Genomic DNA, 13,354 nt, shown 5'->3' on the forward strand with positions numbered 1-13,354 from the left:
ATATATATATATATATATATATAAACATGACAGCACAGCTTAGGTTAGCAAAGTTGCATCTGAATAAACCACAAGATTATTGGAACAAAGGACAGACAAGACTAAAGTGGAGATGTTTGTTATCAGCACCTCATAGAAACTGCGTGCATGGTGGTGGAAATGTCATGGTTTGGGCTTGTTTTGCAGGCACAGTACCTGGACACCTTGCAGTCACAGAGTCAGTCATGAACTCCTCTGTATAGCAAAATGTGAGTCCATCTGTCCAACAGCTAAAGATTCGTCCAAACCGGGTCATACAGCGGGACATCGATCCCAAGCACAACAGTAAATCTACAACAGAATGACTGAAAAAGACAAGAATCAAGATGTCCAGACCTCAACTCATCTAAAATGCTGCTGTAGGTCCTTAAGAGAGCTGTGTATAAACAAATGGCCTCAAAGCTCAATAAACTGAAGCAATTTTGTAAAGAGGAGTGAATCAAAATTCCTCTGCAACAATGTAAGAGTCCCACTTCAGGAATTACTTCAAGTTATTGCTGCTAAAGGTGGCTGGTGATTAATGGGGTTTAATCTTTGTTTTTCATAGAATCCTGTGAAAACTTTCTTTTCCATGACTGTATATCTAATTTGCAATTCTTACAGCGCATACTGTTATTATTTCACCTTCTTCTTTTTTTACCCAGTCAAAGCTTTTATTGAGATCAAAATCATATTATCAAGAAAGATGCTGCAAAAAGCGCTTCCTCGCAATATGTATAACACAAACAAGAGAAAGCGAGAGCCAAAGAAAGCCGTCACACTGCAGTTGTTCACAGATAATAAGATGTGTGTCTCAAACTATACATCAGCATAAAAACAAAAGGGGTATATGATAAGTCTGTAGCTGTGATCAAAGGTGCATTTTACCCGAAGGATACAGAATGAAGGTTAACATCGCTGTATTTATGCTGTAGCTGTGATCATTTAGGTTGTACTGCTGCCTTTGCAGTTTCAAAAACGATTGTGCGAGCTGTGCACTATGAGAAAAGTGGAATGGTTGTCCCATTTCCTTTACTGCAGAATAATCACTTCCAGTCATTAAAAAACCTGAATGCTTAATTGTGCTTAGTTTTTCACGTGTTTCAGGAGTTTCCCAAAAGGTGGATTATATAATCAGATTTAATAATGTATTAAATGTGAACTTTATTGATGATGTGAAGGTCTGAAAATGTGATTGCTAAAGTTACTTAGATTTATCTGTGCCGTTTGCAGATGTATCCACAGCCTTCTGGATTTGGCTTACATCAAGTTGCGGTGTCTTGTAACCGAGTCAGGTTTGTTTAGCTGGCACAATATTAAAACCTTTGCTAATTTATTATTTTTGCACCGTTATGAGGTTGAACATTTAATTGTATGTACCCAACAAGCCTGTACCCATAGTACATAGCTTTGGTTGAGCTTGTATCCCATCCCCACTCCCTTGCAGAGTGTTGCTGTCATCTCTTTCACCACTGCCACTGGCTTACAACCTGCAGCAACTCTCTATTGTGGCTCAGCCGCTGTATTGTGAACTTGCGGATTGTTGCTTGGAAACAGTAAACCTTACCTCGCAGAGTCCAGGGGCAACCCCCACAGTAACTGATATCACCAGAGGACAGCTGCTGTTTACCTCCATCCATGGAGACAGACTCATGCTGGTATCTTTTTCACATGGGATACAGATACAAAGTGACTGAACTGCTTTACTTCTGCAATCCGTTTGTGGTTAATTTTCAAGTATAAATAAGACTGAAAAAGATTGCCTAAAATAACATGATAATGTTTTTATTAACTATTTTACAATTTTTATACTCTAACTGTAATACCACCCTGAAGAGATAACTATTTAGTCCCACTGCTGTCTCAATTTCCTCTCTATTGTCATCTCTTATTCCACTCCCCACCACCCAAACACCAGCTTGCATATATATATATGTTGTCCAAAGTGGATAAGAAAAACCATGCTGTGACCAGTTGGTGAAAATGCATTGGTGTAATCATTCCAATTGACTTAGATGCTGATCCTTTAATGTTTGAAGGCAGCAGAGCATATGGCCTTTGTAAAAAATGCAGGCATTGCAGGAATTAGGAGGCTTAGGAGTCATTAACAGTTTAGAGAACAGAAAAGGAGATTTTCACTGACACAAGGTTCACAGAGCTCAGACCCCCTGAAGCCTGTGGAGATTGAAACTGCAATCAGTAAGTGTTACGGCAACAGTTCATTAATCCCTGATTGCCAGGGCTTTCTGACACATTGTTTCAGCTATTCAGCTAATAGCTCTCGTGATGCTGCTAATTTAGCATACAAGGTACTGGGTAAGTGCTGAAATGCAAATATTTACTTTGTTAAACAGAAAAAACAGGTTAAAAACAACATCAAAATTTATAAAATTAACATATTTAAAATAAACAGTATGAATTCGTGTTTTGTTTTACATGTGGACTGCATTTTAAGCAACCTCAGAGTAAACCCTGCAATATGTTTCACTATTAAAGCACCACAGCAATAAATTTGAAATAATTACCATCAATTATTTAGCATACTCGTTCACAGTCTGTCTAGCCTGGGACAAGATGAGTAGATATTTACTATATTTTTTTTTCTTTTAAAAACAACTACAAGTTAGCGAATAATTTAATCGAATTATAATTAAACAACATAGATTTGGAAACACTCAGATTTCTACAGTCATTGCTCGGAGCTGAGTGACGGTTCTTTCACTGATTCTGCTCTGTCGTCAAAATCTTGATTGGCACACCCTGAACCAATCAGAAAATTAAACACTTCGCATGACGAATCATAACGAACAGTACTTATGAAGGGGCGGGACTTAAAGTGCCAATGAGCTGGCCGAAGTTCTGTTGCTGTACATGGTTATCGGATAAAAAAGAGCAGCGGAAACTCAAAGTTTACAGCTCATGAAACTCACAGAATGAATGGAACGGCTTACTCCAACTTTGACAATCAAGAACATGTGCTGAAATTGGGAGAAACGTTTGAGAAACACCCTAAAAGTGCCTATCACACAGTGCGATGTAAGTGGTGATTTCACTCGTTTGGTTTTGTGATCGCTAACCGTAGCATGCTAGTTAGCTCATTAGCTGAAGATCCGAAAACAGCTGTTTGATGTGTAGCCAGTTTAGCAGCTTCGTCAGTTCGTAGCTGTCGACTTACTGGTGAGACATGCTTGTAAAAGTATATTTCTTTAAGTTTTTAAGTAAGTTAACTCTGAGATATACCTGGACTTTAAGCTCTGAGTTGTCAATATGCTAGCTAATGTTAGCCCAGCTTAAGTCTGTACAACACTACCACCTGCTGGTGCCGGTACCACACTGCAGCGCTGTCAAATACATCCGTGGTTTACGTTTACAAATTCAGCAATGTCACTGTCATGTGTCACAACATTGTACACATTGTTGTATATAATGTACATATATACCTTGTTTACGTATGTGTTATTTTACAAATTCTTGATTTTCGTTTGCGTTTTTTTTTAAATTGTTTTTGTTGTTTTTAATTGCCACAGATGACTTCAAACCAGCATCCATTGATACGTCATGTGAGGGGGAGCTCGAAGTGGGCAAAGGAGAGCAAGTCACTATTACGTTGCCTAATTTAGAGGTTAGTGTCTGGTGCTCTAGAGCTTTACACTGCAAGACATAAATGTGGATTTCAGTGGTGGATTATGGTGCAATCTTGTTTCAGTACCTCTTTTAAAGCTTAGGACACTGAGCTCATGTTTTTAACTTGGATGAGTGTTTGCAATCCACAATAGATCTCAACTGTTGCTGATCTCAACTTTCTGTGTGTGTGTGTGTGTGAGAGAGAGAGAGAGAGGAGCAACAAAGTTTTCAGCTTTGTGGTTTAAATTTCTGACAGATCTTTTGAGAAATTGTTAAAATATTCTCTGAATAATTAGCATAATAGTACTGTGACATCTAGCTTACATACATACTTACTTACATTTATTTTGCTTTTTAGGGTTCCAGTGCTCCTGTAACGGTCTTCAAGGGATCCAAGAGGCCTTATATGAAAGAGTGCATCCTCATTGTAAACCATGACACAGGAGAATACAGACTGGAGAAGCTCAACAGCAACATAGCTGTGAAGAAGACGAGGTGGGGTTAAAAAGAAGCAGCATACTAATCTAAATTGGTATTTCATTTACACTTGCAAATTTGTGTGGCAGCAAGTGCCACTGTCACTATCTGATTCGATATAAAACTTTCCCCCGCAAAAAGAGAGAAATTTGAAAGAATGAAAGGTAGGGCTGCCACGATTAGTCGATTAGTCACGATTACGTCGACTAATAAAATCGTCAACGACTAATTTAATAGTCGCCGCGTCGTTTGAAGCTTTGTAAGATCCCAAAAGACGTAGGATTTAAGAGTGTAATAACGGACTGAAACAGAAGATGGCAGCACTGCATGTACAAGGATGCCAGCTGCCGTTAAACCTCGAAGAAGAAGAAGAAGCAGTGTCCGGTATCATAGCTGTGTCCAAATTCAGGAACCGCATCCTCCTGTGCCCGCATTTGTAGGCCGATTACGTTACAGCGACACGACGAAGACTGTCCAAATTCGAAGACTCCGACAAATGCGGCCGACAAATGCGTCCTTCATTTCCCCAGATTTGAAGGGTGGGTCGGGTGTATACTTCGTGGCCCAACCTATCCCAGAATTCATAGCGCGGCCCTGCTCAGTTTCCAACAATGGCGGTAGCTAGTTAGTTTTAATATTACTCTTATTATTCTTTTTGGGTCACAAAATAAACGTTTAACATATTTTGAGGCAAGAATGTAGCTGTGTAAACTTCAAATGTCTGCTCAGTTTATCAAGACACAACATATTTTCAAAAGCGCTCCGACGTTTTCGGAGACGTCTGTTACCCACCAGCTCGATAGCTAGCCGGGGTTCAATGCTCACTAGAGCCGGTGAGAACACCGGACTCCCGGCAAATCGTTTTCAAACCCACCGCCGTCTTTCGCTACTCAGGTTAAACATGATATATAAGTCACTTAGATAACTTAAAAATGTTATTGTTTGGCTTTTTTCAGTATTTTATTTGTTCCTGAGTAAATCGGTTTGGCTGAGGTTAAAGTTATAGTTTTTACACAGCTGAATAAACGTCAAGCTAGATAGCAAGGAGCAGACGGCTGAGTTTATTAAACTCCACCGAAACAATCTGCAAATTTCATTAAAATTTAATAAACTATCATCTTGTCTTTATTTTTAGTTAGCACATACCTTAAACACTTAAAGCTGTAAGCTAATGATAGTTATATAAGAGCAGATGCATGCTGGTGCAGTAAGCTGTACGTTTTAAAAAAAAAACTTGATGATGTAACTACAGAGAGCTGAAAGAAACGGCTCATGTTTTACAGTCCTGTCAAAGTATTAAAAGCTCCTGCGTGTCCGTGTTTGCCTGTTCTTGTGGATTTTCAGGGCTGAGGGTAGCAGTAAGATTCATTCTCGACTGGAGCAGCAGACCAATCGTCTGGGCCAGCAGATGAGGAGTAATAACAGCAGCAGTAGCAAAACCCCAGCCAGCACTAAAAGTTCTCCACCAAAAGAGAAGACTTCCCCAGCATCCCCAATGGATGACATCGAGAGAGGTAACATGGAGTCAGACTTGGTGTGTTTAACTGATGACATCCACATCTGTATCATTTTTATTGGGTTCGGCAGAAGAAGTCTCATCTTTTCTCATAGACAAATTAGTCGTCATATCTTGAAGTCTTATGCAGAAATGTCTAGGGATGGGAATTGATAAGAATTTAACGATTCTGATTCCATTATTAATATCACTTATTGATTCAATTCTCATTGGCTCATTGTCACCACCCTCTCTAAGCAGCATATCAAAGACATTACACATATCACACAGAACACTTTTCTTAAAAGTGTGGGTGAGCATTCACTCAGCTTTAACATCACTCTCAGTTCTTGGCTATCTAAGTAATGTCCATATCCACACTGCAGACTGCGCCATTTTTTTTCTCCTCCAACACACAAACTGAAATCAGCTGATTGTAGCGAGAGTGCAAGAGCCGATAAGCGGGATTGATACGCAGGCAGACTTAGGATTTCAAGGAATTGGCCTACTGGGAACCGATTCTCTAGAAGAACCAGTTCTTAATTCCGATCCCTAGAAATATCAGACATATTCACAAACACATATTCTAGTTATGAAGTCACGTTGGATGTGATCCAAAATAAACCTGTAGCTTGTCAGAGTTTTATGGAGATACACTAAAGTAGCATGCTTTCCCTGGCAGAGGACATTAGAACATGAAATGATTTTCTGATATATTTGTTTGAGATATTTCTGCATTTCTGGAGCTGGAAAAAAGGTAGTATAAAAGACTCCCTGTATTTATTTTACACTTGGGACATACAGGTGATGTTCCAGCTTTGAAATTGGAAAGGGAACCAAGATCATTTTAACACCCTCGTCTTTTTTTTTTTTTTTTTTTCCCCAGAACTGATGGCCGAGGCTCGAGTCATGGATCAGATGAGCAGCAGTGACAGCTCCTCAGACTCTAACAGCTCGTCGTCCTCCAGCAGCGACGACAGCTCCAGCAGCAGCGATTCAGAAGATGAACGTACTTCCGCGGCACCCTCAGTCAACCACAGCATGCCTATCATCACCAGCACCGACTCCAACAGCCACCACCACGAGAGTGGAGGAGGACTCATGAACACGCTCAGTGAGTAACCCCCTCAGCTTCATCTAAGTTAGACGGACGTCATCTTTACATGAAAGTTGATACCACCCGGTTGCTCCTAAGTTAAAGTTGTCACCATAAATATGAACACATGAATCATACGCTCCACAGAGCTGAAAGATTAGTTTTCCATTATAACATGTAAGGGCAGGTTCTCTCTTTAGTGGCAGTTCTCATTATTGTCACCCAGTATGAAAGCAGTTGGAGCTCTTAAGCTCCATCCACATGTCAGTCAGTTCACTAGTAGCACATAGCTTTGTTATTAAAGCGTCTGGCTAACCGGATAACCCTGCAGCGTATTTCCACTGTATTCATTACTCACATTAGTAGCTGCTTCATGCACTCTATTCAGTGTTGTTTTGTCCTTTTTTCTTTTTTTTTTCTTTACACCTGTCTTGTCTGGCAGCTTTTGTGGCCAGAATTATGATCTGAATGGGATGTGTCAAACACATTTTGCTTTTCCAAGATAATCTCTGTAAATTCTCCATAGGTTTCTCTTGTTCGTGTGTTTCTTTTATCTGTTTGTTTATTCATTTCTATTAGTCTGATTAGTCGTAATTTTTTTTTTTAAGTGTTTAATTGTATGATTTCTTTAAACTCCAAAGTTATAAACTACTGTTGTAGTAATTGAAAGGGAATTGAATAATAAAAGGGAGAGGTGAAACAAACCAAACTGTACCATACAAAAGTGATGCAGAGACCCTGTGCAAAGAGTAAACTGAGCTTTAAAGACACATGTATAATCTTAACTTGCTGTCTGTCCGTCTGCTGCAGAAAATGACCTTCAGCTGAGTGAATCAGGCAGTGAAAGTGACGACTGAACAGCAGGAGGACACGTCTGCCCGTTTGCAGATCTCAGGAGCATTTTCAGTGAGGAGTGAAGGAGCCAGTCACAGACCTGTCAGTGTCCTGCTTCCATGAATATGGAACAGTCTTCTCTACATATCAAATGTAATGTGCTGCTTCTCTGCCAGAAATCAGTTTTTATGTCACATGTGTTGCTTTATATTTGTGTGTGAAGACTCTGTATGTTAAAGATGCCTTAGTTGAGAGCGCTGTGATGTCATTAATGTGAGAGAAGCTGTAACATATGATGTGCACTCTGTGATATATCTCACTGGATGCCTCTGTGTAGTTAAACCGACCGAGAAAATGTGATTGGCAGGATGACGGTGGTCTTCATGTAATCGTCTTAAACAATAACTTGGCTTCCTCAATTCAGCTTAGAAACATGGAAAAACTTTAGTTGTGCTTAGATAAGATATAAGTTGATGGCTTCAGGTCAGTCTCAGCTGCTTAGGTTTGTTTTATTAGAGACATATCTGTGTTAACAGAAATGAAAGCCACGCTGCTTCAGTTACATTGAGCCTTTTATTTTGGTTTACTTAAACGTTTTGTTTGGGGTTTTTTTTTTTTTCAATTTAAAGTTACATTAATTACTTTATTGTTTGGGCCATCACACAAAGAATGCAAGTCTAATGCATATAACTCCACGCTTTGCTTCTTATTTAACTCCTGAGAAGTAGGCCACAATAACAAAACATGGGCTGAAACATGCTAAAATGCTCCATGGAGCAGAACTGAAAAGGTAGGTGATGATTATCTGTAGCTCAGACCACCTTGCATTGCACTAGTCATGTATTCATTGTTAAAATAAATAATGGTTATTGCAGCCTGAAGTAGTAGGACGTCTCCAAAACCTTGTGGATCGTGATGATTTAGTATACAGCTGGGTATTATTTCAGGCAAAGTAGTCCACTATGTAGTTGGCTGACTCAGAGTCATGCTTTGTAGCTTTAAACCTGCAATACTTGAATCTTTATATCTCTAAATATACTCGACCAATGATTACTTGCTTATATTTTATATATATTTTACCAACCAAGCAACTGGAAGTACGAGTAAATAGTGAGTGTGAGTCTTAAAGAACTTCATGTGCCTTGTGTTGTTTCCTTCTTCCTTTTATAACATGGGGCTTCCTTTTGATTTTCTCGCGAGGCCCCCTCATCACTGCTGAGCTGTCGCTACAGGCAACAAGCTGCTGTTTATGGTCCAGAATTTCTCTGGCATCCCTACTGACTGATAGATGGAATAAGAGAGAAATATAGAGAAATTCAGTTACATGTTTAGCCTAAAGGAGAGAGAGAGGTGACCCACAGAATTGTTTGAGAGCAATTTACTTATACAAAAATAAAGATTTTAATGCTTTCCTGTGCTTTTGCGTCAATTTTCATTCATGTGACTTCAACGTCTGTAGCTGTTTGTGCGTTGGCGTTTGCTCCAAATTTTAACGCTGATATTTAAGTGTTGCTGATCAGACCAGGCGACCTTTTGCATTGAATTGCTGCCATATGATTGGCTGATTAAAGGTTTAAGTTGTCAACGAGTTGAACAAGTGTACCTAATAAAGTGATGTGTGAGTTATTATTTTACTGACATAATTCCTTGTAGAAAGCTATCTGTTACACTGTTCGGTGTATTACTTGTTTGATAGGTATTTACATTGCATAGTAAAATATTACCACAGAGCCAGCAGCAATGCTCCACCTCGCTAAAGGCATACATGACTATTTTCTCCAATCAGCCATTACGAACACGGCGAGTGTTTTCTGTCGTAGTAAATTCTAGGTTTTCCCTTCAGTGTGATGTAAGTAAACTCCAGCATGTGGAAAGAATTTCACAGTGAATTCCTTTCTGTGGCCCGTAGAAAGAGTACGTGTAAAAACACATATAGTTTTCTTTTCACAACTCTGTTATGGCAGAGAGCAGACGTATGTTTTTGGTTCAAGTGCGCACACAACCCGACATAAAAGATTAAGATCACGGGTAATTTCTCTGTTGACAGACTGGGTGATAGATTAAAGTTGAAAGGCACAAAACCAAGACTTATAGAATTTTTTTTTTTTTGAATTATTGCAAACAAGTAGAAAATAGAAACGGCAGCATTGATTTAAGCAGATCTGATTTAAAAAAAATAATATTTTCACTACTAAAAATATTTATTCTTGATTGCTGACAACTATTCCAAAATAGTTCATTGTAGTTAGTTCAATTGTTCTACACCATACGTTTTGCCCTTGCTGTAGAAGGAAGAAAAAATACTTTATTTACCTGCACATGGGAGGAAAAACTCCTTTTTTTCAGAGACCATCTGCCTCTGCCATGGAGTAAGGAAAGCGTGGGGAGAGTAGAGATTACAACAGAAAAATAAACACTCGTTCCGTCAGTTGGACCATTAATTGCAGATAAGAAACGTGCAGCTGCACAGCCAGAGATACCTGCAGAGCTACATTGGCTTGCAAAAGTATTCGGCCCCCTTGAACTTTTCCACATTTTGTCACATTACAGCCACAAACATGAATCAATTTTATTGGAATTCCACGTGAAAGACCAATACAAAGTGGTGTACACGTGAGAAGTGGAACGAAAATCATACATGATTCCAAACATTTTTTACAAATAAATAACTGAAAAGTGGGGTGTGCGTAGTTATTCAGCCCCCTGAGTCAATACTTTGTAGAACCACCTTTTGCTGCAATTCCAGCTGCCAGTCTTTTAGGGTATGTCTCTACCAGCTTTGCACATCTAGAGACTGAAATCCTTGCCCATTCTTCTTTGCAAAACAGCTCCAGCTCAGTCAGATTAGATGGACAGCGTTTGTGAACAGCAGTTTTCAGATCTTGCCACAGATTCTCGATTGGATTTAGATCTGGACTTTGACTGGGCCATTCTAACACATGGATATGTTTTGTTTTAAACCATTCCATTGTTGCCCTGGCTTTATGTTTAGGGTCGTTGTCCTGCTGGAAGGTGAACCTCCGCCCCAGTCTCAAGTCTTTTGCAGACTCCAAGAGGTTTTCTTCCAAGATTGCCCTGTATTTGGCTCCATTCATCTTCCCATCAACTCTGACCAGCTTCCCTGTCCCTGCTGAAGAGAAGCACCCCCAGAGCATGATGCTGCCACCACCATATTTGACAGTGGGGATGGTGTGTTCAGAGTGATGTGCAGTGTTAGTTTTCCGCCACACATAGCGTTTTGCATTTTGGCCAAAAAGTTCCATTTTGGTCTCATCTGACCAGAGCACCTTCTTCCACATGTTTGCTGTGTCCCCCACATGGCCTGTGGCAAACTGCAAATGGGACTTCTTATGGTTTTCTGTTAACAATGGCTTTCTTCTTGCCACTCTTCCATAAAGGCCAACTTTGTGCAGTGCACGACTAATAGTTGTCCTATGGACAGATTCCCCCACCTGAGCTGTAGATCTCTGCAGCTCGTCCAGAGTCACCATGGGCCTCTTGGCTGCATTTCTGATCAGCGCTCTCCTTGTTCAGCCTGTGAGTTTAGGTGGACGGCCTTGTCTTGGTAGGTTTACAGTTGTGCCATACTCCTTCCATTTCTGAATGATCGCTTGAACAGTGCTCCGTGGGATGTTCAAAGCTTGGGAAATCTTTTTGTATCCTAAGCCTGCTTTAAATTTCTCAATAACTTTATCCCTGACCTGTCTGGTGTGTTCTTTGGACTTCATGGTGTTGTTGCTCCCAATATTCTCTTAGACAACCTCTGAGGCCATCACAGGGCAGTTGTGGAGCTGTTTTGCAAAGAAGAATGGGCAAGGATTTCAGTCTCTAGATGTGCAAAGCTGGTAGAGACATACCCTAAAAGACTGGCAGCTGTAATTGCAGCAAGAGGTGGTTCTACAAAGTATTGACTCAGGGGGCTGAATAATTACGCACACTCCACTTTTCAGTTATTTATTTGTAAAAAATGTTTGGAATCATGTATGATTTTCGTTCCACTTCTCACGTGTACACCACTTTGTATTGGTCTTTCACGTGGAATTCCAATAAAATTGATTCATGTTTGTGGCTGTAATGTGACAAAATGTGGAAAAGTTCAAGGGGGCCGAATACTTTTGCAAGCCACTGTATATAGGGAAAGCCAGGACAGAGACAAAAAGCAGAAACTATAAGAGAGAATAGAGTTAAAGGTAATTACGCGCTGTGATGGAATATAACTGGACGATGAGGGAAAGGGGAGAGCAAATTGCTGAAGGCCTAAATTCCAATTAATGTGCATGTGTCAATGCACTTTTTGACCAGATATGTAATTAAAACTTTGTATTTGAGCCTTCAGGAGCTGCAGATCTCAAAACAGAGCTAAATATGTTCACCAACATAACTAATTTGATTAAAGTAGCTGCACAATTCTTCAACTTCTGCACCAATGTTAACTTTCTTTAAAGCAAAATCAGGATAATTTAGGAAGCACGTCTTTTTGAGCCTCTGGGACGAGATGCACAAATAGCACTTTGAAGCTGTTAACGTACCACCTACATACAAGGATCCTCCCATACATTCTGTGAATAGGATGAACTTTGAATGTCAAAGGGTTCATGTGGCAATAGCACTGTGGAGCACGCCTAGTTGCCTTTGGCATAAATGCCTCTTGGCATTGAAAGTCAGAAAGTTGACAGTGAGTACTGATGAAAGGTAAAAGATTAGATAAATAAGACGGACATTTCATGTCCTTGAACAGCTGGAGAGGAAATACAATCTCTTCAATAATACAGTTTTATGTTATTTGCAGTTGCAATCTTTTCTCAGAGCAAATATAGGCCATGAAATAGAGAGACTCGTTCCGCACGGAATGGGAGAAAAGTCCATTTCTAAAGCATATTTCCGTTTACAGAGTCAGACCCCCAAACCAGGCTTGCATAAATCTAGAGTGAGGTGGAAGTTAGATTTAAACATAGCATCAATGGAATATCTTTTATCAGATTTATTCCATGAATAGTTATTCAATACCAATTTTAATTGCATATTGAGACTTGTACATTAAAGCTTTTTTCTTTAATTGTACCTCACGCCACAGAAATGACATCTACCCAATCCTGAAGTCTCAGACATACCTTTTAAGAGTGATAGAGATATTTTACCTGGCTGTGTACAAAGGTGCCCCCGTTCTGGTATGACCTCTGAGATATATTAACTCATATCATGGGAATCACTGTTCCTTTAGATCCTGAACTGAGTTTACTAGGAAATGTGGCAAAGGTCAGATCTGTAAGCAAACACCAAGCAAAGTTAATAGAAGTCTATTTATAGCAGATGGACCTCAGAAATGAAGAGTTGTAGTCATTTGAACAAAGGCCAAAAAACAGATATGATGTATTTTTGAACATCTTGCAGCTCTACTATATAGGTACAATATTAACTGAGATTTCCAGCTATGTTACCTGACATGTGGTAATTGCTTTCTTGTTGTTTTATTGATGTGTCTGCATTGTTTTAATTTTGCTTAATCTTTTGTTTCATTTTTCTGTTGTGTGTGTGTGTGTGTGTGTGTGTGTGTGTGTGTGTGTGTGTGTGTGTGTGTGTGTGTGTGTGTGTGTGTGTGTGTGTGTGTGTGTGTGTGTGTGTGTACCCAGATAGCAAGGAGACATTGAAACAATGTTTAGTCAATATCAGGTTATTCTATTGAATCAATGTTGAACTCTGATGTTGATTTTCCATCACTTTTGCACCCTTGGTTACTATTGAAACAACAATAAAGTCATGATTAAAAATCAGTACTTAACATGTATTTGTATTAATACTAAACCGCTGCA

At 39.5% G+C, this 13,354-nt stretch overlaps 1 protein-coding gene across 1 annotated transcript; it reads left to right on the forward strand.

Annotated features, from left to right (window-relative positions):
- Window positions 1-2,870: 2,870 nt before the first annotated feature.
- Window positions 2,871-8,961, forward strand: eaf2 (ELL associated factor 2). The gene is made up of 6 exons (XM_063498372.1): window positions 2,871-3,054; window positions 3,546-3,640; window positions 4,001-4,137; window positions 5,464-5,633; window positions 6,501-6,728; window positions 7,521-8,961. The coding sequence occupies exons 1-6, from the start codon at window positions 2,952-2,954 to the stop codon at window positions 7,565-7,567; spliced, it is 780 nt and encodes a 259-aa protein (XP_063354442.1). The 5' UTR covers window positions 2,871-2,951; the 3' UTR covers window positions 7,568-8,961.
- Window positions 8,962-13,354: the final 4,393 nt, after the last annotated feature.

The sequence above is a fragment of the Pelmatolapia mariae genome, linkage group LG16_19 (genome assembly GCF_036321145.2).
Source record: "Pelmatolapia mariae isolate MD_Pm_ZW linkage group LG16_19, Pm_UMD_F_2, whole genome shotgun sequence".
Classification (NCBI taxonomy): Eukaryota; Metazoa; Chordata; class Actinopteri; order Cichliformes; family Cichlidae; genus Pelmatolapia; species Pelmatolapia mariae.